Source organism: Drosophila arizonae, chromosome X, assembly GCF_054131065.1.
Source record: "Drosophila arizonae isolate 15081-1271.41 chromosome X, UAZ_ARI_1.0, whole genome shotgun sequence".
NCBI lineage: Eukaryota > Metazoa > Arthropoda > Insecta > Diptera > Drosophilidae > Drosophila > Drosophila arizonae.
The window spans coordinates 7,948,011-7,975,016 of NC_142927.1; the positions used below are offsets into that span (position 1 = coordinate 7,948,011).

The following is a 27,006-nucleotide window of genomic DNA, read 5'->3' on the forward strand; positions in this document are numbered from 1 at the left end:
CAACTTTTGGTTCTGCTAGCTGCTGCTGAGCTTTGTCTAAGCCAAGCAAGCGCCAAAATAGGAATGGAAAAGCTTTGCTCGGAAGCTTTGAATACGTGTGGGTTTTAGAAGCTTGCAGAAATCTAGTTATTGCTATACTCATATTTATTATTTATTATATCATATATTAAAAATATATATAAAATATGGGAACATTATATTCTTAAGTTTAGAAAAATATCGGAGGGAAAATCATTTAGAAGTTATATATATTAAATTCTATAAATTATATAAATTTTATACACCTTGCCCATTGACTGTATAATTCGTTTAATGTATTAAAACCAGGGGCCGCAAATAAGAGTTACGCATTTAAAAAAATTGAGGGTAAAAGAACTCTCAAGAAGAGAGAGGAAAACACACATAAGGATTTCTTTCATGGCGAATTCAAAAAAAGGATGAATTTCTATTCGTAATTTTGTATTAAAATTTATATTTAATTATTAAAATTGATTTTTATGATAAAAATAAAAAATAATAATAATAATTTTTAAAATTTTTTTTAATAAGAATAATTTTTTGTTTTTATCATAATAGTTTAAAATTGACTTTTATGATAATTAATAAAATTTTTTTTTAATTGATCAAAAAATAATAATTAAAAAAAAATTGTTTTGCTATAAAAATGATAATCGTTACGGTCCCTGATTAAAACATTAAAAAGTCGCAAACCTAATAGGTGTATGCCTATGCCTATGACATCTTTATTGCACTAATTTGATTGTTTTTCGCACAGCTTTATCTATTTAACAATTTTGATCATCTAATACAAAAATACGAAACTGTAAATCTATTCTTTTTTCTTGGGTGTCGGTTTCGGTGGCACTATCGGTGGCGGTGGGGGAGGATTTCGTACAGCGGGGTCTTCGTCGGGGTCCGGCACGAATCCCTCCTTGATGAACTTCGAAAACTCCTCCAGTGATTCATTCTGGTTGACTGGCCTGAAAATCTCCCTCAAGTCGGTGCAGTCCTTGACGGTGACGGTCTCCCAGTCGTTTTCCCTCATGTGATAGAGACGCACAAGTCCGCCCGTATACGAATCCAGATACGTGGCATGATAGATGCTGCGCATTGCCAGACAGTAGGCCTCAACATCCTCCATATCATACTTGTAGTACGAGTCCAGGATGCCCAAGGCAAAGCAGCAGCCGCTGCCAACCGAGAAGAGATGGCCCTCGACGCAGGTTCCATCCCCGTCCACGTAGACGAGTCGCGGGCCATCGAAATCGTAGCCGGCCAGCATCATGCCCATGCTCAGGCCCAGCCCCCTCAGCCTGTAGGCAATGTTCGACAGGATGCGCGCCACTGACTTAACAGACAGCGGACGGTGGTAGGTCAGCTCGTGAAGGCGACACTCCATCGTGAGCACGCGATCCCAGTAGACGCAGTCGGCGGCGCCGCCCGCAATCGTGCCCAGGATCTTTTTGTGCACCTGCACCACTTTGCGCATGCTCTGCGAGGCGATGAAGTTGCCATTGGCGGCGCGCGAGTCGGCGGCCAGAATAATGCCGCCCTTGTACTTAAAGCCCAGCGTGGTAGTGCCATGCGTTAGCTCCACCTTCGCGTCGTCCTTATCTTCCTTATCCAGCTTGGCCAGTCGCTTCTTCGGATTGTCAAAGGGCGGTACGGGCAGCGAGTAGGGATTGTCGAACATGGTTAACACGCGAGTGGACTCCAAGTTGGTATACTCCAGGTTGGGATCCACAAGGGGCTTCATAAACATCATTTTATTTAAACCGCAAATCTGTTCGAGCGCCATCTTGCGGTCAATTTGCGCTCTCCCTCTCACGATAATAAATATTTCTTTTCACAAAATGTGATTTTTGTTGTTGCCTTGAGCTCTGTAAGATATGAAATGAATTATATTTTGTTTACATATATGAAACTTGTGATTCAGTTCGATTCCAAGCCTACTACATATAATATTTGGAACGCTGAAATCGAATAGACTTTTTGCCTTGGGGCGACTTTTTCGCTTAGTCTAATGCCTTTCATTTCTAATTATATATCCTAAATAGACGCTCTTCTATTTAATATTTTGAATATACCTGGGTAAAAGTACTTTCGTTTCACCTATGTATGTGGCTTTACCTACCAAAATTATTTTCTTAGTTTTTGTCAATTCTGTAAAGTAAAATAAATACAAAAGATAATAATAATACCGTCGAGTCTCGATAATTCGTACCCCGCTAAATTGAAAATCGCGATAAATCGAAAAAAAACTTTTAGCCCCTTGAATGAAATTCGTTCTCAATAATTATCGATAGTTTGAATTTGATCCCTTTGTCATTTTAATTATCGGGATTCTACTGTAAATTTGTATCAATAAATTTAAGAGCAATATGTATTAAAATAAAATTCGATAAGCAAAATATCGAAAACTATTTAAAACAAGAAAACTTTACCTACAACATATTGCTCTGGGAATATTTAAAGTATTTAAGCAACCAAACTGAATTTCTTTTGATGATTTTTTATGTCGACTGTGGAACTTGGGAGCCCGGGCCTCTGTGACTTGAGCCCTTTTAAATAAATACCAGACTCACGCTCAGCCATTGAGATTTTGCTAACAATAATTGGCAAAATGAGTGGAGCATTCCTAACGACGTGGAAGTACGCTCCACTTTCTTCTCGAGTTGCTTTCGCCTGCCTGTGCGAGAGAGAGAGACAGAGAGAGTGTGTGTGTGAGGGGTGCATGTGTGTGCGTGGCGGCTGCAAATGTTGAGCAATTACGTGACGCGTGCCTGGGACACCGCCGTATGATAATATGCCACAACTGTCAACAATATTTCCGGTGCAAAGTGTCTCCAATGTGATCATCCTACCCAGCATATTTCTCTCTCCCTCTCTTTCGCCCGCACACACTTTGCTCTCTGCTCACTCCGTCTCTCTTCAGCGACGTCTGTTGCTGTTTGCATGCAACCTGTATGCATGTTAGTGAGTGTGTGTGTGTGTGTGTGTGTGTGTGTGGCCTTGACAGCAATTGTTTATATGTGTGTGTGTGTGGGTAGGTATGTGTTTAGTACTCTCAGCTCGGGCACATATCATTGTCAGTGCAGGGCCGTGACTCAACTTCAGTTCGCTTGAGTTGTCTAAAGACTTGGGTCCAACTGTCGGCATCGTCTTAGCAACTAAACGACAGTTACAGCAGCAACAGCACCAGCAGCAGCAGCAGCATCATTATAACCTAAGCATGCACTGAGCGAAATTTGCGTGTCATATGCTCAACTATAGATTGTAGAGTTCTTAAACATTATGGGTAAAGCACCGAAGTATCTTGAGCCAGATGTTTGAGCACAAAATATCTATAACTACTAATTTCTTACAGTGCATGTTATGGCTTTATAGATATACTATATGTATATAAAAAGCTATAATAGATAAATACATATGTATCAAATGAAGTCTGGTTTTGTTATGCAACCTCAAAGAAGCTTTTAAGAAACTAAGCTCTAACCAAACTAAGCAGTTGAGCTTCTATATATTATATATCGCTAATCGTTGGCTCAATAGGTTGTGGTACAGTCAAAATAGATCATCATAGATACTGAGTGATATATGATTTTTTAACAAGAATTCAGACATGAAGTTCTTCTCTGCTAGCTCAAATTCGATTGAATAGATCTTTGTATAGTTCTTGATTGAGTTTTGGCATTGCAAGTCTATGAATACCAAGGCAAGTCCTCGCAGTATACATATACTATACAGTTGCTATTTAATCTATGGATCCTTAATATTTCTCTCATTTTTGTCAACTAGTGTAGCTACCAAATCTTTAACAGCTCTTCAGCCAAGCCTATTTGCCGAGTTCTAGCCAAAACTTTAGCAAAGCGCAAAAAAGTTCTAACTGTATCTATGCAAGTGACTAACTGTTCTCTGGCTAACCCCCGCTCTCTCCCTCTCTGTCTCTCTCTCTCTCTCTCTCTCTCTCTGTCTCTCTCTGTCTACCTATTTCACTGTGTGTTGTGTTTTTTGCGAAGCAAATGCGACGTCAACGCAGTCATTAGATGGTTGGGTAGCTGCTCTTCACTGCCACGCCCCCACTGGCAGGCATAGGCGGCGTGTCTGCCATGGTGTTGCCTTTGCTATTGCTGTTGCTGTTGCTGCTGCTTCTGTTGCTGCTGCTGTTGTTGTTGGCATTAACTTGACACTTTCCCCATTGCCGTGTGGCATGCCTGGAGTCGCATGCACACACAAACACACACACACACACACACACATACGCATACAGCGAGTGAGCGACACAGGCTGCGTGCCTTCGTGTGCGTGTGTGTGCGGGAAAATGTATAACTGTAAAAGGCACTTGAAGCACATTCGCCTGGAAATTTGCCTGCATTTTGTGCTTTTATTAATGCGACGGGCGAAGAATCGCAACGCGATAAAATATTGTGACGCCTCCTGTCGGCCCCAGCTTGAAAGGACGCGAAAGGACTCGCCGTTAAGGTGCCCACTTAATTATTTATCCATGAACAAAAAAGTGCGAGACAAAAGAAAACAATTGCAATTCTTGGATTTTCCTAGAAGCTGAAAAGTGGAAAGCAAAAATCGGAAAGTATCGAAAATGAGAAGTACTTGAAACTGAAGTTTGGGAAGTCGAAACTGCAATCACTGGGAATTAAAAACTGGCAGGCAGATATTAGAAATTACATCTAAATTCTAAAGACTGGCAAATAGATGCTCAAGTCTAGATGCATAAAACTAGAGATTGGAAACTATTGCTGGATGCTGGAAACTACAAATTTGAAACTATTAACTGGAAACTAAAATATGTAAACTTTGCAGAAACACATAAGCAAAGAGAGAGAGAGAGAGATAGAGAGAGAGAGAGAGAAAGAGAGAGGACACTCGGAATTTAGGAATAGAAACTATAATCGAGAGGCAAGAAGAAGGAGAAGCAAGTTATTTAAGATTCTGAATAAAAATCTGAGATCAAGAATCCTACAAGCCAACCAATTTCAAACTGTAGTTTTTTGATAAAGTCCGATCATCTTTTGACTTGAAAGTTGATGTTAATGCCATTGCCAGCTTAACATGCATGTTAAAGGGGCACATCAAAAACCCTAGAGCTTCAGCCGGGGAATAAAAGCGCAAAATGAACTAATTGCTCGCTTCAATCTGCATTAATAGTCGACTTAATGAACAATTTTTCGTTATTGTTTTGTTTTTTTTTTTTTTTTGTGTCCCGTTGATGCACATTGATCGTTGTTAGAGGACAATGTTAGTTGGGAGCGCCGCTCTCCACTCGGCACGCGCCATTCAGTTGTTGCTGAAGTGCGGTCCAAGTAGCGGCAGCGGTTCATGGCCAACAGCATTGTAGTGCAGCACCGACCCCTGCGCCCTGCGGCCTGTGCCCTTCGTCCGGAAAATGCAAATCGTGCTGAATTGCATTTTTCGCAGCAGCAGCAGCAGCAGCAGAAGCAAACAGCGAGCAAAATTCAAACTGCACATTTTTATAGGCAGGCTGCTTGAATAGCTGCACTGGCGCCAGTCGCTGCGGCTGCCCGGCTAACCCCGGCTCCAACTACAGCTGCTGCTGCTGCTGCTGCTGCTGAACGAGGCGTTGATAAATGTGGCAGACGCCAACGCCAGTTGCAGCCAGGACTAGACCAGTGTCATTTCTGCTGCTGCTACTCCTGCTACTCCTGCTGCTGCTGCTGTTAAGTGTTGCAAATCCACTGAGCGGCATAAAATGTTGCGTCATCCGGCGTGCAAATGCTGGTTGGAGCTGCAGCTAATAGAGGACGACCTCTGGTGAATGACCATTTTTGGTCGTAGCACCCTCCGCTCGGTACCCTACTCTACCCCCTGCTCCTTTGCCCGAAACTGAATTTTCTGCCACTATTTTTTTTCCACGAGTTTTCTTTCATTTTCATTTTGTTGCTGCCGTTGTTGTTGCTTTTTTCTGCTTTGGTTTTCTTTCATGGGGTAAACGCTGCGGCAGCCTTGTTGACAATTTGTCGACGTGTCAGAAGAGTCAACGTGAATGTGACAAGTGACGGCGACGGACACGGCGACGGAGACGGAGACGGAGACGTCGACGTCGAGCGCGGATGCTGACGAGACAGGCGAACTGGGCTGAGTTGTTGGTTTCGTGGTCCATTGGACAGTTGGACATGGCGGCGGCTGGTTTTCGTCTCGCCTTTGTTGTTGTTGTTGTTGTTGCTGTTGTTGTTGTTGTTGTTGTAACTGTCATCATTTTCGCTTAAATATTGATATGCGCTACGCCACAGTGCGGTTGCAGCTCTTTGGCCATAAGCCTTGGCATTACGGCCATTCGTACATTCCATCTAAAAGAGAGAGAGAATAAGAAAGACAGAGAGAGAGAGAGACAAAATATTCCATAACATTCAAGTATACCGCAAAATATGAGATGAAAGATGATTGATGAAAAAAATATCTTGATATCTGACCAAAAATTGATCTTGAGCTGTGCGGAAATGGGACACATATATATACATGGAATGCTGGAATGGAACAGCATATTAAGTCATGAATTTCTTTATTGCTAAATAATATAAAAAAAACAATGCAAATAGTAGAGTATTATAGAAATGGAACACAAAAATGGAACGCTGAAATGAAACAATTAATGAATATCACATGAACGGATATCACATGATATCAAATGATCTGAATTGATGCGTGATTAAATGCATTCAATATGAGCCATTTAGTACTTTGGAATGCTGGAATGAAACAGTTTCATTTCGATTGTAGGTGCTTGTGAGTTCGTTATAGATTTCAGATTGCATAGCCGAAAATTAATTTTTACCCAAACGAAAAGTCAGAGTTGGCTGTTAGCGAGGACGTAAACGGCATAATTGATATACGTATGCATGCATGTATGTATACCTATGTGTGTGTGTGTGTGTGTGGAGGTCATCAGGCAAACAGCAGTCGTTGACATATAGCGATCCAGATGCAGATGCAGATGTCCTTATGTCACTAATTACATGCATGTCAATTTTTCGCTCATCATTGCGCCCGGCGGTGGCGATGCCGTTCCGATTCCATTCCATTCCATTCCAATCCGTTTCGTTTCGTTTCGATGCGGACAATTCACTTGGCACTGTGCGAACGGCAACAAAACCAACACATATTTGGACAGTTTGTGGACAGGCCGGATGGTTTCACTGTGGTCATCAGCATCGGACTGATGTCCTGCGTCCAGCGCTCGTCCTTGCGCTCGTGCATTCATGTGTGCGTATCTTTTTATTAAATTTTTCATTATTTGCTGACAGCTGTCGGTAAATGGAATTGTTTATTACCTGAACCCGCACCAGATGAAGTTCGCTATGCCGTTATCCCGTTGGTCCTTCGGCCGATGCTGACGCCGCATCGTTGTCGGTGATTATCATAACGTTTGCACTGGACAGCCAGGCCTGCCTGGGCTACCAGGGCTGCCAGCCTGACCGGCTGCAAATGTTGACAGTTTTGGGCAGCACAACAAAACACAATTGCGGGTTAGCAGCTGCAGCTCCAAAGGGGGACGCCGAGGCTACCGGGGGCCTCTTTAGTCAGGAATACATTGAGCGAATCGAGAGCTGAGCTTGAATTTGAAAATCGAAATGCATTTTAGAAATGCATTCTAACCCACAAAACCACAAAACAGAATGAGTAACAGATGTTCTCTCACTATTTCTATATCTGCCTCTCTCTCTCTCCATCTCTCTTTACCATTCCTTGCGTATGTGTGTCCTATAAAACTATGATTATATTTGTATTGAAAATTTCAATTGAAAATCAAGATTATCTGTTTAGTTAAGAGAATCTCATCTAGCTTCAATTTTCTATCTCTTATATCTTGTATCTTGTATCTTGTACCTTGTATCTTGTATCTTGTATCTTGTATCTTGTGTCTTGTATCTTGTATCTTGTATCTTGTATCTTGTATCTTGTATCTTGTATCTTGTATCTTGTATCTTGTATCTTGTATCTTGTATCTTGTATCTTGTATCTTGTATCTTGTATCTTGTATCTTGTATCTTGTATCTTGTATCTTGTATCTTGTATCTTGTACCTTGTATCGTCTGTTCTGTTTCATCTTCCATCTTCTATCTCTAATCCATCTATCTTCGCTATTCTTTATTTGTCTTCTTCATTATCTTCTCGGAGCAGGTCTCCACGAGTTTCTTATAATGCTCAACTGGTTGAAGTGCAGGTCTTACCGCTGTCAAGCTACTTAAAGTTTATAGTTGGCTGTCCGACCTTATGGCTCACACACAATTTGCATTAGGTTGGCGGAAACAGCTGCAACACTTTTTCGGGCGGCTCGCTAGCCCGTGGCGCGGGGTGTGGGAGGGGGCAGCCGGTCTCAAATTGCGGCTGCTTTGCTAACAATGGCAAATCAAATAAGTTGCATGCAGTTTGCACTTAATTGCCAGTGCCAAAGTGGCAAGAGAAAAAAAGAGGCAGCAGCGGCGTCGGCGTCGGCGTCGGCGTAGGCGTCGGCATCGGCGACTGCAGTTGCAAGTGCCAAGTGGCATGTGGCAGCTGCAGCACAGAGTCGAAAGATGCTAGCTGCTAGATGCCAGAGAGTTTGGGGTTGGCCAGCAGGAGGTGGGCGGTTGCGGAGGGTGCTCTAGTGGAGCCTGGGCGATGGGCAACATGAGAACCAATTAAAGACATCGTTGGCAGCGGCGCTGTCGTCCGGCGTTGTTGGCAAACGTCAACGTCGAAAACTAATTAGCATAACAAGCAACAAAGCGTACCGAATGCTGGGCAAAGGGGTTGCTTGTAATAGTGAGGGGTATATGTATGTGTGTGTGTGAGTGTGAATTGGTGTGTGGAACGAAGCCAAGTGGTGCTGGCAACCTAGTTATTTGCTGCATGTGTGTGTCTGTGCGTCTGTGTGACTATTTGAGGCTTCCGGAGTCTGGGCACAGCAACAGCTTCCAGCTTGGCTTGTGGGCGCAAATCAAAAGTTGCGCCATTAAAATGAGCAGCACAACTAGTGTGTGAGAGAGAGAGAGAGAGAGGGAGAGATAGACACACACATGCACGCACACCCACATAACCATAAACAAATACAATTACAAGTCAAGCAAAGCTTTACAGTTTGCAACTGGAGACTGAGGCTGGTCGTCCTTGCAGCGTTAATAAACTGTCGGCATAAATAAAATGTAAGAAGCAGCAGCCGCAGCAGCAGGACACTGGCTTTCGAAGCCAAGCAAAATAAAAATAGAAGGCGCGTTATGATTTATGCGCCGCTGCAGCCAAAGCTAAAGGACTCTCTTCAGCAGCCAGGCGGCAGGCAGCAGGCGGCAGGATGTGACTGTGACTATGTGGGTGGCTGGCCGCTTGACTGGCTGGCTGGCTGGCACTGGCTGCTCCACATCGACGCCGTCTTCCGGCGTGCAAATAAAATTTCGGGCATTGGCGGTCGGCGCATGTTTCTGATGGCGACGAGACAGCAGCGAGACAAGCTCAAAGGGATTAAATTAAAATGTCCTTTGAGTTGTGTTTTAATTACTTCCTTTCTCGCTCTCGCTCTCTCTCTCTCTCTCTCTCACTCTCTCCCTCTTGCTCGCTCGCTCTCAGTCTGTGGCAATGAAAACGTTGTCTGTGCCAAACTCCTCAAGTCACAGCCGGCACGCCCACAGCTCGCCCACACAGCTGCCGTCACAGCCGGAGACAGCATCGCATCGCATCGCTGCGAAAACTTAAGACAGTTCCACAATTTCTGGCCACAAGCCCAAAAGTTGCCAAAGTTTTTAACCTCAACAACGAATCAAATTGTCGAACAGACCAACGAGAAACCACGGAAATCTCTTTCAAGTGTTCACGGAGAACTATATATATATAGATATAGATATATATACATATACATATATATAACTATGTATACATTTGACAATCTTGTACAACTCTAAGTAGTATACTCTGGACCAATTACAAATTGATTGAAGAGGGTACATTGGCATTGTGCAAGTGTGTGCTACCTGATTGAAGAAGGCATAAGAACTTAGTTAGGATCAATGGAATGATATATGTATATATACATAGTCTATGTATTCATGTTTATCGAAACCCCCTTTATTGTAGTAGTATACGATGTATTTATTTCTATCCGCCTATGCTCCTCAGTCCGTACGTTCATTCATCCATCTATCCGTCCACCTGCAGGTATTTATTATAAAACTTTATTTCTCGCCTGGTGAACGCCTCTATCCTTTTCCAATGATATGTTGATTTAGTTCTCGAAGCCTATCTGGATAGCTAGTGAAGGTTCGTACCTCCGCTAAATAGATATGAGTGCTTTCATTAATATTGCTATCCCCATTATTATCATCATTGCTCTTATAAAGCTAACCTAGAATTACATGGCTCTCCAGTCTCAATAACTGAATTACTTTAAGTAAACTCCATCTATCAATGATTTCGAATCGCTTGAAATGTTATTCAAGTAAATCGCTCAAATATCTCCCCAGAGCTGACGTCACAAATAGTTGCACAATTACAATTACAGGTAAAACATTGCTGAGCAAACCGACTCAACACAACGCACACACACACATAAGTGTTTGAGCTCACCAATACACAGACACGGAGAGCGTCTAAGTCAATGGCTACAGCCAGCTGGCTGCAGTGGACAGGTTGGCTGGCTTTAAAGTTGGTCAATGCTTGGGGCCAACAAATGGCAACAGTCAGAGCCAGATAGATATGCGGCGATAGTACATATGTAACTGCAGAGGGCTGGTTAGGAGGGGGCAGCAGGGGGAGGGAGAGAGAGAGCTCATTCATTCTCATCAGCGTATTGGGGATTTGGCGCCTTTGTAGCGCCTGTCAAGTGTCGCGTGCGTGAACCGAGCGACGTGCGTGACTGCAGCAGAGCGAGAGAGAAAGAGAGAGAGAGGGAGAGAGAGAGATGGAGTGAGGGAGGGAGCGGGAGAACGAGTGTGAGAATGAGCATGGGAATGAGACTGAGACGGAGAGTGTGAGAGGGCGCGCCGCAGGAGCCGAACCTGAAGCTGGGCTGCGAATATCGACGCCCCAAACAAATGGCCAATTAATTGCCAGAGCCAGCAGCAAACAGTGCTAGACAGGCCCCGGAATGCCACTCGCTGCCACTGGCTGCTCTGCCTGCTGCTGTCTGTGCTCGGCTCTCTGCTGACTGCCACTGCAATCGATTATTTATTTATTTATGCCACGCTGTGCCGCCTTCAATTGGCTACAATTGGCGCTTATCTCTGACGGGCTTAGTGGGCGTTGCGCCTGGACCGAGCCTTACAAATGTTTTGCATATCACCGACACGAAAGCCGGGGCCAGAGCACGGCGAGCAGCGGCTGCCGGCTGGCGACAGTGCAGACAGTGCCTTAGAAAAATCGTTGGACGTTGGGCTCTGTGTGCTGTAGCCAGCCCCATTGGGGACTTTGCATACATTTTGCCCACTGGCCTCGGCTCGGCAGTGGCTTGGCCAAATATTTTAGGCCCTCGCACTTGGGCGCTCTGCATGGGAATTTATTTGAGCAAATTTGCAAATTATTGCGTTTCGTGCCGAGTGCGAGAGTCCTTTCGTGGACATCTATTACGCTAGCCCATTTACATTTGACAATTGCCTTGTTGGCATCTTTTTAATGGGCCGCCTCTACCGCACCGCCCCGCTTCCGCAGCAAACTCCTTCGCCTTCGCGTTCGCCTTCTCCTTCTCCAGCGCCTGACGCCCCTATTTCCATCTCTGGCCGACGTCAAAGCTCGTCGAGCTCAACACGAATTTGGCACGCTGGTTTTTTATGGCCTTTGAGTGGATTTCGCAACGACAGCGCACAAATTGGCGACATGCATTAGAACAATGGCCAGAGAGTGGAAGGTTTTCGCTTTTGCTGCTCTCCCCAACATTTCAACAGATTTTCATGGACATTAAAAGCGCAAGTGAAAGTATTTTTAATGTTTTTTAAAAGCTGCCAGAGCTTCACAGTTCTTCACAGTTTACAGTTATCTACAGCGAAAGAGGCCCAAATTGCAATTCGAATTAAAGCTTCGCAAAGCTTTTGCAGAAGCTAATTAATTTAGCTTTAATCTTTAAATATGTTTTCCCTTTTGACTTGGATTGCAGCATAGGGAGTAAAATTTAAATAATAATAAAAAATAATAAATAAAAGTATAAAAAAGCTTTAGATAATCCTGCTTTTATTTGTAATATATATTATTAAAACAATTATGAAATGGCTCCAGTTTATTTGTTTGCCTAGAGCTTTCCATAAGCTTTAAATCATGCTCCCACAGTTTTAGCTTTTCTCAACAATTCTCAAACAAAGCCAAAATTCCGAGCTCATTTCGAGCCTAACTTGGTGAATTCTTGCACTCATTTACTGTTAGATATTTTGTGTAGAGCAAAAGATGCAATCAAAGTCGGAAAAGTAAATGCGACTAGGCGTAAATATGCCAACAGTGATATCAGCCCGATCTGTTAGACAGATATTTTGGAGAGCTTTGGCTCATTTGTTGGACAATTAAAATGTAGTTAGAGCCAAGAGCTGGGCATTGGCTTCAATTTTTATGCAAGCATTTTGGAAATTCCCATGCCAACTTGGCCAACGGCCGGCTCTGCCATAAAACCATCGACGTTAGCCAGCCAGCATATGCACTGAATTGATTAGAGTTGTCTAAGCTTGGCTGCAGCCTCAGCCTGGTCGAGCCCTCTGGCCCACAGCTCTCGCACAGCTCAGTGGCATTTGTTCAACATCAACGCACCCGTTCTGGCTGGTCTCGGAAGATTGGGCCGATGCTTCGAGTGGGCGCATCAAATGAAACTAGAAATCGAACAACAGAACCAAACGCTGTGCGTCAGCCAGAACAATTCAATTGGCCGAGTGCTACATACGCACCTGCAGTTGCCAATTGAGGGACCTCTCGCTCGCCCTCTGTCTATCCTTCTCTCTCTTTCTCTCGCTCTCTTTATCACACTCCCTCTCACAGGGGCTCAACCTCTGCTAGAGAAATTCACATACGACACGTCAAGCAGTCGTGGCTGTCCAATCATCCAGCGCCAGCCAACAGATGACACTGCATCATGACGCACTGGACCAGGCGACAACAACAACAACAACAACAACAACAACAATCGAACAACAAAAACTGCCAATTAAGTGAAAAAAGCCGCTGCGATGGCTACGCTAACCGAGGCATTAGAAGTGCCCAGACCCATCGAACAGCGACGTAGAAAAACAGAAAATAGAATAAAAGGGGGAGAAAATGGTATCGCAAGCATAGAAAAAAAATGAAGAAAACTTGATGTACTAAGGCTTACTTACAAATACCCTGTAGAACGATACAAAAACCTAACTTGAGCTTGAAATTTAGAGAATGAAATTTATAGAAAAACTAAAGCTCAGCTATTTGTTTCAGATTTCAGTTTCTATTATATATGATTTATAGGATTATTGGATATCGATATATAGTATATACAATATTACTCAAAGTATTTAGCATAGCGCTCTTTAAGGGCTGAGCCTTCATAGGAAACTGAAAAGTTAGGATTGCTCCACAGACCTTCTCCAAGTTAACTATTATCAACGATGTTTAATAGCATACACACACAAATACATTTATTTTATATATGTATATGTATTTTAGGGGTCTTTCAGTTTTTCTAGGGTATCTGTAAAGGAAAAAACTAATGTAAACTTTAGCAGCGCTGCGTCGACGGAATCAATTAAAAATTCTATGATTTTACACTTGATTGCCTGCGTTTTAGATCGCCAAGGTAACGTCTACGACAATGATTGCGATGCCAGCGCTGGGGATTTGCAGCTGGTAGTTTTCTCCATCTGTGCGCTCGCCTTCCCTTCCCCTCACTGGTCGGTGTGCTCAGTTAAGCATTTAAAAGCGGCTCAACTTCAGTTGAAAACATGACAAAACAAGCGCATCATATGCAGAAGCATGAGCCCAGCGCCAGTGAGCCAGATGCGAGACATGTCAAAGAATCATTCAGTTACCAATTAGCTATTGAGCCGCCTTGAAAGCAATCTCAGCCAGAGCCGAGAAGAGCCCTATCGTTCGCATTAGCATAGAGCTCAATGCCTGCATAACATGCTGCCACGCCTTGCGTTGCCCTGCACTCGGCTGCACGTTCATACATACATACATCCTCGCATTGCTGCAGAGGGCTGTTCAAGCTGATTTCAAGTAGCTGTAGTAGAATGTGTATTAATTATCACTTGATTAACTGCAAATTTAAGCCTATTAGTTGTCATTTCTGTTCCACTTGTTACCCAAAGCGCAGCGAAAGGTCGTGCATGACTAATGAAAGATCCTTATGTCTGTGCCTGATTGGCAAGCCACTTGCCTAGGCCATGGAGTCAAGTGGCAAGCGGTTCGGAGTGGAGTGTTTACCTTCTACTGAGGCGCCATCTATGGGGCTCGATTTATTTTGAAATAATTTCGAAATATGTTAGACATTTGCTGCATTTTTTTTCCCCTCCCTATATCTTATTCCTGTTTCTATATTTCTTTCTGTTTATCTCTTTTCTATCTCTCTCTTTGCCTTTAATTCGGGATCTCAACATTCTTTCTCTCTCTATCATAATTCTCCTTCTCTCTCTCTCTCTCTCTCTCTCTCTCTCAATCTATCTCTTTCACAGCTTTCGCTCTTTTAGTCTATCTCTCTGTTTCTATTGCGCCTATTTACCTCTCTCCACACTTCATTATCTCTCTCTATGGCTTTCTTTCCATATCGCTGTCTCCATCTCTCTCTCTGTCTCTCCCACTCCCGCCCTCACTCTCCCAATCGCTCAGTTCCTCTTTACCTCTCTTCACGCAATTGATTGATTAGTCCGTCGCGTTGACTTATTAATCATAATCTGATTTTAGCCAACATTGCTGAAAGGCAAGTACAGTTGTGTGCGCCTATCCATAGCTGTAAGCTTAATCAGCACTCGGATACAAGTGTTTCTTTATATACATATATGTATGTATATATACAAAAGTATCGGATCAAAGGCATTATGGGCTTTAAACTGTTTGCTGACTCTTACTGCGCATTGTTCATCTAGCCGACGGCTGTGTCTCATTCGCTTTAATCCCAATAAATGTGTCCGACAATGTGTTAATTATATGCCCCATGACAAAGTGGGTAGCCAAGTGGCGTAATGCACTGCATAACGTGGATAGTTAGGGAGAAGTGATGTACATACAGTTACATTTTTATATACACATCAATAGTTTAAAAGTTAAAGCTGTGTGTGTATTAAATTAGCTTTTGATTATGCATTTTTAGATGTGAATTAAACTCAGACTTAAAAAAAAATAGAAATATAATTACTTTAAGGTTATACCATATTTTTAGGAATTTACATATGTATTACTTTATATTCCCAGCTTTTAAAGTTAGTATATATCAAGAAAAATGGGAACCAAAACTCTTAGGCGTTAATCAAAAATAATTTAAGTTTAGACATTAAGCTTAATTCACAGAACATTAAATTGAGGTTAGAGCGTATTTCGAGATTGAGGTTAGATTTGAGTTAAGGTTAAAGTGTAAACCGAGAAATTGCGATATAATTATGCTTGATAATACCTTGGGATTTGCATAGTTTAGCTGAAAATGAGGCTAGAGCTAAAAAGCGCATAATTCTGCATTTGTTTACTAATTCTAGTTGTTTTTTTTTTTTAATCTTAGATTTTAAGCTGTAATTAAACAAAGCAAAAACTATATGACACATGTGTATGTGTGCGTGTGTATGTGTGTGTGTGTGTGTGTGTGTGTGCGTTTCTATAATTCCCCAAAGAATTTAACACATTCTAGTACAAATTAAATATTTAATGTAACAACAAATTGATATTTGAATTATTAAAATGGAAAATAATGCGCCGTCATGTACAGCCAAGTGACGTGATGTGTATGTGGGTGTGTATGTGCGTGTGCGTGTGCGTGTGTGAAATTTAACAAACACATTTGCGTCTGGCTGTCGGCTGACATTTTTGTTTATTTGTGTGGCGGAAATATCAGCGACAAAGCTACCAAAATATTGAAAACAAATAAAATTAAATTTGCATAAATACATGAATGCTTTTTATGTGTACGACTCTCTCTCTCTCTCTCTCTCTCTCTCTCTCTCTGCGTGTGTGTGTGTGCTTTGCGTGTTTTTAATCCCTAAAGCACTGCATTCAAATAGCAACAAAAAAGGCAACAACAATGCACAGCTGCAACAAATTAACAACATGAATGCCGCCAAGCTGCAAAAAGCCAAAAACATGCAAATTGTTTAAGCACACATACTAACACATTCGCACACACACACCACACACACACAGAGATACCTGTGCCCAAGCCTAATACATATATATATGTATATATGCATATACATCTGCCAATGTGTTGGCAGTCTGAAGTCCTGGTCATGTCAGGAGATTAAACACAAATCTTTGGATACATTATGTCGGTTAGTGACTCTGGAAATTGTGAAAAACTGAAACATTTTTTTTTATTTATTTTTTTTTTTTATATTTTTGACAGATTATGACCGGTGAGCTGACCGCAACAGATCGGATTATGCATATATATATCTATCTATCTATTCGTCAAAGCGCGTCAAAAGAAAATATATGAAAATGGTTGATTTTGGGCTCAATAGCATTTGAAATTCAAAATAGAGCAAGTCTGATGAATCCTTAACAACTAAAGAAAGAGATAGAAAGATAGATAGTAAGAGAGAGAGAATTAGGTAGTAAAAGAAAGAGAAAGAGATACATGTATACAGAAAGAAATAGAGAGAGAGAAGAAAGACGGAGCGAGGGAAAACGAGAGAGAGAAAGACAGAAGCATAAAATTGAGAAATAAACATAGACCGAGGGACATAAGAATGGAAAAAGCGGATGAAGAGTATTATGGTTATTATGACGGTATTAAGACGGTACACTGGTATCGATAGACAGTCCGAAGTTATCGATAATGTGAAAATAGTTTAAATATAGCAAAGTTGGAGAATGAAAAATGAGATGCTAAGCTGTAATTAAATATATTTTATAATTTCTCTTAAAAAAAAAGAGAAATGAGAATGAGAAATGAGAATGAGAAATCTGTAGTCAATTTAGATCTCGACTTTCTGAATACATATGGACATAAAAATGAATATATGTTTACATATATAAATATATATTATGTATACGATAACTAAATTCGAAGTAAGTTTAGGGGAAGGATATTACCGAGATAGATTCTTGGACATTATAAAAATGCTGTTAAAATTATTGATAAGAAAAAAAAAAATAAAATAAAAATAAAAAAAAATAGATAAAAATAAAAAAATAAATAAAGCAATATTTATATGATTCTGTTGGCGCATAATAATTTAAAGTGAATATTAACTTTAAATATACGTTTAGATTGGATACATATACATTGATTAAATAGCATCAAAGGGGATATTCACAATATATTCCATGTAGAATATAGAATAATTAGATAACGATTTAAAAATGTACACAGTGATTGGCTGCTAAATATTTTGCTTGCAGCATGGAACGGGTGGATGTGGCTTTGTCGTAAACCGCTTCATCCTTTATGCAGAACCCATATTAAATGTTGAAATAATGATGTTGATCTATTCGCATTCGTCAGTTTGTTCGAGTTGCTCTGTGTGTGCTTTTGGCAGATGCATTGGTTACAATTAAAATGTATCCAGGCGGCAATCAGTGCCTGGATGGAAGAATGGAGGAATGTGGGTGGATGATGGTGGTGGGGGAAGCGAGGAGAGAGGGAAAAATCCTCAGACAGTGTGCATCAATTGCAGATGGATTGGATTGGCTTTGGTGTACCGGGCATTAATTTAGTTGAAATAATTTATTAAATTATATAAATGCAAACAAATCAATGGAAATGAACATGAATAAATAAATCAATTTTAGAATATGTTGTGCGACCAACAACAACAACAACAGTAATGACAATAACAACACTTTTACAACAATGGCAGAAGAGAAACAAATTCAAATATGCAAAACATTTTCATATTTCGCAAGCAAACAATTCCTGTGTAAATAGAAAGTTTTTGGCCATATATTGGATTTGCGGTATTTGATAGTTTATCAGTTATAAATTACCTATGTACATTCCAACAAACTTACCTAAAATAACAATGAGACATACATACATATGTATGTATATACAAATGTGTATGTATGTATGTATATGCTCAACTGTGATTAATAGGCAAACTGACAGTAGCTGCAACAATTGTATGTTGTAATTAAATATTAGTTGCCGAAAAATTACACTTCAAATAGCTACAGATAAATATAAACGTATGGAGATATATACACATACATATGTATGTATGTAAGTATTTATCAAAGCAAAGAAATTGCAGCAGAAAGACGAGAAAGTGAATTTCAAATATTTTTGTTCATTTGAGCTGCGTTCATTATTACTAAACTGTTGTGCAACCGTTTCTCCAATCAAAGCAATCGAGATCAAGCCAAACACAATGCAAATTGTAATTTGAGTGATTTATAGTTATAGTTATACTCACACCAATATACATACATAAATACATACATTTTTAATTTCATTTTCTTTTGACACAAAGCAAGTATGTACATAAATACATACATATGTACATATAAAGCTAAGAAGTTAATTTTGTGTGCACGCAACAGTTCGCAGCAGATTGACGTGCGTTAGCATGAGAAACTCAACGAAATATGCCGATTAGGCCACATCTAATTCGAATATGCATAAATTGTATTTATTCTCCTGCAGCAATTTTGCAGCGTAAACAATGCAGAAGAAGAATTCACAATGAACGAAATTGGCGACGCTCACACAGAAGACCAGAAGAAGACTTGAAGAACCAGTGAACTAGTGATTGGCGCTCAGTGTGCAGTAAGTTTGTTCATTGGAGCTGCGTTCAGTGGGCGGGAGCTGTTCCGCAACAGTGGCTTAAACGAATTAATTGAAATGAAGCCGAAATGTAATTGAAATGTAAATTTGGCTCAATTGTCTGTTTTCTTATGCTTTTTATTTGTCTCTTGTAGTATTTCCATTAAGGTTAAATCACTAGAAGTACGTCTGTCTGGCAGCAGTCACCTGGAGCTATACGTTTTGCAGCAATAATAACAAAGCAATCGGAAGCATCGGAAATCAACAGCAAACAAAAGCCAAACACCGAGCAAAAGCAAAAGCAAAACCATCGCAACGCAACGCAATAGCCGCTTCGCTGCATTCATCTACATCTTTATTCCATAGACCTCCTCCTCTCGCCCGCCGTGCGCCGTCACCCGCCCACCTACCACCGTTTGTTCTGTCTACCGTTTGCCTCCCACCCAGCTCCGCCCCCCCAGGCCCAGCTCAACCATATTGCAATCTCCTGGCAGCGTCCGCCTGTTGCTGACAGTTTTCTTTTCTTTGCTTTTTGGTTTATATTTCTTTTTTTTCTTTCTCGTTTTTGGATTCTTTGGTCGCGTGCACGCGCGAAAATTAGGAAAATATTGTTTTGCCTCTGCCTCAGTCCGTTCGTCTCTCTACCTCTCTCTCTCCCTCCCTCATACCATCGCATAGTTTGCTGCGCGCATTGATATTTATTTATTTTTGTTGTTGTTGCGCTTCAGAATAAGCGGATTTCAATTTCAATGTTGAATCAAAGTGAAGCCGTTAGGCGTTATTCAGTGTACGGTACATAAAACCACTGCGAAATGCCAGCAATTGTGTATTTTTGTGGGCTGTTAGTTATTTTTGGAAATGTAACGATCAATTGCACGCGTATCGATATGCATATCGAGCACTTGGTGCTGAAACATATCGATTGGTATTGCCATAGTTAAGAATGAACGCAATGCCAATTGGCAATTTATGAACGCTTCGTTAGGAGCCCACAAGAAAAGCATTTTAGGCCCTTTTCTACTTTAAATGGCAAATCGTATTGAACATTTCAACAACTGCGTATCATCTATAGCTTATCTAGTTGTTGAAATGTAGTGTTATAAAAATTGTATAAGGAATATGCAATCTATCAGCGAAAATATGTATGTACATATATACAGATACATAGCTAACTAAAAGTATACATATTTACTGACAATTAGCTCTAAAAAACCCGCGGATACTTGAAATATTCAACAGACAACCAACCAAATTATACTCCTTCAGGCCGACACGAACAAAAGGTCGAACATCCATTTAGTGGTGCACATACAAGTTTTATACGTAGACATACACACACACACCACCCCACAAATATACATACATGTGAACATACATACAAATACATGTATCTTTACTACCCACTCAAAAGCTCAATTCTGTGTACTTCCCCCATTTGGAACTGGGCTCTGTTCATTTTTTATGTATTATGTTTTATTTGTATTTTGTTTTGGTAGTTTTTTTGTTATTTATTTATTTATTTATATTTTTTTTGCTGCAAGTCGTTGTTGTTGTTGCTTTAAATCCATTAGGATATGACAACCCCTGCTTAAATTCAATTAAATTGTTTTCTCTTTGGGTTTACATTTCTTGGTAACTTTATAATTGTTTCATGTGTTTAAGCCACCAACTAGAAGTAACGTATACGACATTGCCTCGAGTGTGGAAGGCCGTGAATCATTCGAAACGGGCTGCGGGCCGAGGGAAAAGGACAGAACGAATCCGCCAAGGCGCAAAGCTAAAAACCAAGCAGCATAAGAAATAACTGGCCAAGAAAAATACAAAACCCCAAACCATGCCAAAACACAACTGAATGAATGCCGCAGAAAATGATAGAGAGAGAAGGAAAGCACAAGCAACCAAGCAAGCAGAACCGGAGTTTTTAGTAGCCTCGAGAGATTCTTTTTCCATTTGCCTCGCCAGAACATCTCCCGCCCCCTGCCAACTTCAAGCCCCGCCCCAACTCCTGCTGCTCTGGCCACCTTCCTCAAAAGGGCGCTTGGCATTCGTTTGCCATTGTTGTTGTTATTGTTGTTTTGTAAAACAATCAACAAAATAAAAAGTGAAATAAATAATAAAAAGGCGAAACGACATCAGCCAAAAATACTTTAAAAAAAGAAGAAAATATTGTAAAAAAAAGTGATGCCAGTCAGTTACAAGAATGGAAACAAAATCACGGTTGAAATTTGAATGCGCTGCAATTTAAAGTAACGGCTATATCGATAGCGATACTATATCTGTATCTACTTAGATATATTTTCTATATCGTGTATCATCCTATTTATATATCCTATATGCCATATTCTAATCCTATATCCTATATCATATATACTATATCGCATTTCCTATATAATATATTCTATATCCTATATTCTTGTCCTTTACCTTTTCCCTCCTATCCTCTAATCTGTATCCTCTACACGCTGACATCTATCGTCTATCATATCCCATGTCCTATATCCTATATCATATATACTATATGGTATTTCCTATACCATATATCCTATTTTCTATATCCTATATCCGATATCCTATATCCTTGTCCTTTACCTTTTATCTCCTATCCTCTAATCTGTATCCCCTACAATCTGACATCTATCGCCTATCATATCCCATATCCTATATCCTATATCATATATACTATATAGTATTTCCTATATCATCTATCCTATATCCTATATTCTATATCCTATATCCTAGTCCTTTACCTTTTGTCTGCTATCCTCTAACCTGTATCCCCTACAATCTGACATCTATCGCCTATCATATCTTTTCAATTCTCTTTACCTTATCTTATATCTCTATATCATATATCAGCTATTGCCAACGTACAAATCGATTCGTTAGAGCCGCTTTGTAGTGTATTCGGCTGACATTTGAAGACAGTTGTAGACCCCCATGTTGAAGGCCGTGGTACTCTCTGCATAAACCCAATATAGACGAATCTTTCCATTGCCACTCACTCAACACTCCGCGACATATGTATCTCCTGTCACTCATGTGTGTGCTGGGGATGTGTGTTGGGTGTGGGTATGTGTGCGGGGTGTGGAGGGTGCGTGGGTGCTGTGGTGCTGGATTGCGGGGGTATAGGCTGCTTCAGCGGCCGACGCCCTTTACACGGCGCTATCTTTGCACCAGCCCCAGCTGCAGCAATTCGTATTTTATACCATTTCATCTTTATCATCAGATTGTTTTGCTTTGTTTTCCCGCTACCATTCGTTGTTGTTGCGCGTCCTTTGGCCAACGGTTGCCACGCCTACCGCAGGCCTCCACTTTTTAGATCACGAAATCACGGCACAGCTCGCACAGCAGCCCCACGCTCAGCAGGGGCCGGCAGACCTCAGTCAACAGGCATGCAGGAGCAGCAGGTAAATCTCAGCCAAGTGGGTGGGCGGTTGAGTTGGGGGATCGGGGTTGGGGTTAGCGCAGGTGGGTAACATTTTTACATGTGGTGACTGTGACGTCGACATCAGCCGGCGGCTGACGGACCAGAAAATAAGCATTCACCTTCTCGCCGTTGATGTTTTTGGCGTGCGGTAAATGGCGGGGCTGACATTGTGGGCGGTGGCTGGGTGGATAGCCGGGCTCACTGTATGTGCGCGACCGTATATATATGTATGTGTGTGTGTAGTATACTTTTGGTTACTTGAGTGGCGGCAGCGGCAAATGTTACAAATATTTGAAATATTTAAAATAGCACGCACACATATGCAAACAGAGATGCACACACAAACATACACACACACACAGTGTCACATTCCGCGGGCTTGTGTGTGTAGTGTGCCATGCGGGTGGACCTAAAAGTTTCTCACCGAGACCTTTTTGCATTATTAATGGCAAATTTCAATTAGCCTTTTGCAGTAAACGCAACAGACCAAGAATTCAAATTACAATGCGAGGGTCGAGCGAGAAGTTGCGGCAGCGTCTGCTGGCTAATTGTGGGGTAAATTCAGGCAAAACCAAGCTGGTATGGGTGAGTGCTGAGGGCGGTCACTGAGTCGGCCTGCTGGACTTGATTGGATTGAATAATAAAGTGAATGTGGAGGAGTAATTGAAATGAACTTACTGTGGAGCCGCATGAAGAGGTGAGATGCGTAACAGATACCTTGATATGTTTGTGAAAGCAACAGAGATCTAACAGACCAAACATTACGAAGGAAATTTGTAAAGTTCCATTAGATCTAAAATAAAGAGTAAATTGAATATTATTTAATTCGTTTATATATTCTAAATATGTTGTGGGATTGTTGTCAACATTTGTACCCGCTACATTATTGTCAACTTTCTGGATATAATACAAATTGTTTGAATTTAAAATAAATCATATACAATATATGTAAATATATTGTAAAAAATTATTATACTTTATAAATTATATATAATTTTTTTTTTTATAATTTATAATTTAATGATATTTATAATTTAAGCTCGGCATTTTGAACAGTTTGATCTACCCTCGGGCAAAGGCAATTTTGTGTATGTTTCGCTTTGCACACAAGTCAAAAGCTGAAAGTCAATTCCAGCCCCCAGTTTCAGCCTCTGCACCTGTGGACATATTTTAAAGCTCACTTGACTGCATATGCGTGTGTGTATGTGTGTGTGTGTGTGTGTGCGATAGTGTGGGAGAGTGTGTGTGCGGCAGTCTACCAGCAGGGCTGGCCGACCATGCCCCTCTGGTCGCGAGTTTCGGGAGCACTTGAAGGCGCAGCAGAATTTTTGCATGCCATGTATAATAATGTATGCCTGGATAGCCGGCCCTGTGTATCTGTGTGCATGTGCATGTGTGTGTGCTAAAGGTAAGCACTTCCGTTTCCGCTTTCATGATGTTCAACACACGCATGCACACACAGTCACAGTCACAGACACAGACTCAGCACACACACACACACGAACACAGCTCTGGCCTTTAGCCAGCAAAAGGTATACAAAATAAAAAGCAGAATCTGAAATCATCAGCAAAAGTTTCGCCGAGTTGACTTTGCATTTATGTTATGGCCAGCAGGCCACGCCCACTCACACTCAAAACGCCCCTGCCGCGCACACAAATCTAAATTATTTAAAGATAATTTGACTGGGCGACCGTTTGTAGTTGTCGTTTTGTTATTGTTGCTCGTATTTACATAAATGAAACGTCAAAACAAAATGCAAACTAACAAAATGCACAAAAAGAAAAGTTCGCAAGAGACTGAGCGAGAGAGAGAGGAGAGCGAATGAGTCAGAGGGGATGAGCGGGAGAGGAAGAGAAATATGCTTTGCTTGTTTGCGGTTACAATGTGCCTGTCTGTATGCCTGTGTGTGTGTGTGTGTGTCTGTGTGTGTGTATGTGATTCTTTCCCTTTATTTAATTCGACTGATCCAATCCTTTGTTAGTGCCTTACCCAGCGACTGGCGACATCTTCTTCTTCTTCTGCTGCTGCTGCCGCTGCTGCCGCTGCTTTGCCTTGTTCATCGTCGTCGTCGACGTCGTCGTCGGCTGCGGCTCCTGCGGCAAATTAAAATTAGTTGTTTACTTTGTGCAACATAAACAAATAAGGACTACCATGATGATGATGATGACGATGATGATGATGACGATGTTGATGATGATGACGACAAGGCGAACGAGCTACCAAAGTCCGGCTGTAGCTCAAGTTGGGAACTGCAGCCGTTGCTGCAGTATCTATTGAAGCATTATACTGAAAATTCGTTTTTGGTTGCTCGAATGCAAATTGAATTGAGTGAGACACTTGGCTGGCGGGCAGGCCAAGGCCAATGCACCCACTGCAAATGAATGGCATTTCCACATTTTCACACACTCGAAATCTAAGTAGAAAGTAATGAAAATAAATGTTAGCAAATTACTAAGCTTTAGTTGACTAACGCGAACTGGTCACACTGACAACGGTAAGCAAAGTACGCTGTTACTGGCGATCGCTGAAGTGCGCCAAAATTAAATATTATTTTGGCTTAGTTAGATCTCTGTTATTTGTATAAGTTTTCTTTCTTATTATTATTATTATTATTATTATTATTTTTTTTACAGGTATTTCAGTGTTTTCTTTTCTGGTAATTTTGTTATTTTTGCTTAGCAGGCGTTTAATATATTGGCACGAAACGCCACCTAGCGCCTGTAGTAGTTAACATTGAACATTGAAGTGGCTGCAGTCTAATAATGAGACTCTCATTTTACTCTTTGTGTTCGACACACACAAACACTCATGCACATGTACATACATACATGTGTACATACACACATACATGTGTACACACATACATATGTATATCTTAAACCGCTCTAGCTGAGCATTTAAAAAAATAAATGCCTGTAAATTTGTATTTATTGGGATATTATTAAAAGTGAGTGTTACGCCTCATACAATCTATGGAGTCCACGTCGTAGCCTCCCGTTCCCGCTCCTCCCACCACCCAATTTACGCTAATTCCAAATGTACGCATTACCAATTCCACTTGGCTTGACTAATGAGCCTTCTACTGCACACACTTGACCAACTTTTTGGGCACACCCCAATATACATAGTACATTTAAGCGTGTGCATGTGTGTGCGTGTGTGTGTTTGTATGTAAAATGGCGCCACAGCGTCATGGGATTAACTGGCGCTGGCTGCTTGAGGGATAATAAGTGCATTGGAGCATCAAATCAATAAAACGCTCACATTGCACATGGTGGACAACGCACACATACACACACACACACACACACACAGACGCATACACATGCTTGATGTGCGGGTAGATGGGCTGGGGCTTGGGTTGGTTGGCTGGTCACAAGAATTCGCTGCATCAGTGGCTGCAATTGCGAAACATTGTTAATTTATGCAAATTTAGCCACCGCCGCCCGCTTTGTGCAACGCCAATGAGGCACGAGCGCTGCACTGGTAGCCGCAGCAGCCGCCGCAGCCGCGGCCGCAACGCCAACAACATTAACGCGCTGCAGCATCAGCGACAGAGCCACCGACACGACTTGCATAATTTGGAGCCCAAATAGTGGGTGTGGCATGAGGAGGGCGCAAGGGGGGGGGGGGGTGGGGGAATTGCCATTTTGCTAGGCAACGCGCCTTTGCCTCAATTGCAAGCAACTGCATGTGTATGTGTGTGTGTATGTCTGTGTGTGTGTGTGTGTGTGTGCCAGTGTGCTGGTTACATTTTTGTCGACACTGGGGACACTGACAGATCCGGCTGCCAGAGGCTCAACTGGGTGCGCAACGAATTAGCACGTCGACTGTTTGCCTGATTGCCAGTCAAAATGAGGCCGTTAGCTGAGCGCCGGGCGCGACCAGAAATGCGTAGAGCTGCGCCAAAAAAGGCTCCACGGCATATACAAGAAGAAGGAGAAGAAGAAGAGGTAGAAGAAAGAGCAGCAGCAGAGCAGGAGCACTGGCCATGCATACAGGTGAAAGGCCTTGATATTCACAACAGGTAGACAAACAAATGGACATTCGAGTAATTTCTCAATGGTGCAACTTGATTGGGAATTGGAAAAGACTGGGGCAAGTCTCGATACTAAAGATATATGCCCGTTTAATGCAGATTAAAGATATCCCTTAGGGATATAGGAAGAAGAGTAAAACAATTGTTAAAAGACTGAGATAAGATTAGATATAATAGAGATGCTTGGTTTTGAGTGGAGTCAGGAAAGATCAGAATCCGAAAAGGTTAGTAAATTGCTTTCTCTTACTCTAGATATAGTCAGGCAGAGTCCTCTTTATGTTGGTAAGATGTGGTTCATTATTGTCTGGAAAGCGTTAAATTTCTATTTCTCAATGTTTGAAATCAGGAAAACATAATCTTAACGTTATAGCCTTAAAGCAACGATAATATAATGCACTAAGATCAATAGGTTCCATTTAAAAACAGTTCTTTGGAGTTTTGTCGATTTCGATTTAGGCTGGGAACAGTTTAAGCAAGTGAGAATCATGTGCTGACTGAGAGCAACAATGCAGAAGTCCGTTTTCACTTCTAGTTCAGCCAATCGAAAGACTCCCTTATACTAAGTAACTAATCCCAATTAAAGCCTTCCGTGTTGCACTTGCCTGCAATAGAAAACTCTCTATGATAATCTTTATTTATGTGCGATAAAAATACAATTTTACATAGCTTTTCCGAATTCT

General features: G+C 41.4%; 1 protein-coding gene and 1 pseudogene across 4 annotated transcripts; both read right to left on the minus strand.

Moving 5' to 3' along the window:
- Nucleotides 1-715: 715 nt before the first annotated feature.
- LOC108618501 (proteasome subunit beta type-5 pseudogene) lies at nt 716-18,676 on the minus strand (annotated as a pseudogene). Its single transcript, XR_016270909.1, has 2 exons — nt 18,536-18,676; nt 716-1,880 (listed from the first exon to the last, which is right to left on the minus strand). The product of XR_016270909.1 is annotated as a proteasome subunit beta type-5 pseudogene (transcript).
- On the minus strand, nt 1,887-24,953 carry LOC108620035 (uncharacterized). Of its 3 annotated transcripts, XM_089473470.1 has the most exons (7): nt 24,778-24,953; nt 24,438-24,700; nt 24,277-24,380; nt 22,965-23,079; nt 7,308-7,588; nt 6,892-7,247; nt 1,887-6,326 (listed from the first exon to the last, which is right to left on the minus strand). In XM_089473470.1, the coding sequence occupies exons 2-4, from the start codon at nt 24,673-24,675 to the stop codon at nt 23,074-23,076; spliced, it is 348 nt and encodes a 115-aa protein (XP_089329596.1). In that variant the 5' UTR covers nt 24,676-24,700; nt 24,778-24,953; the 3' UTR covers nt 1,887-6,326; nt 6,892-7,247; nt 7,308-7,588; nt 22,965-23,073. The 3 variants fall into 3 exon arrangements, with proteins under 3 accessions (XP_089329596.1, XP_089329597.1, XP_089329595.1); XM_089473471.1 differs by lacking the exons at nt 1,887-6,326; nt 6,892-7,247; nt 7,308-7,588 and adding an exon at nt 22,190-22,904 and having other exon boundaries at nt 24,778-24,952; XM_089473469.1 differs by lacking the exons at nt 1,887-6,326; nt 6,892-7,247; nt 7,308-7,588 and adding an exon at nt 22,190-22,909 and having other exon boundaries at nt 24,778-24,952.
- Between the last annotated feature and the right edge of the window lie 2,053 nt (nt 24,954-27,006).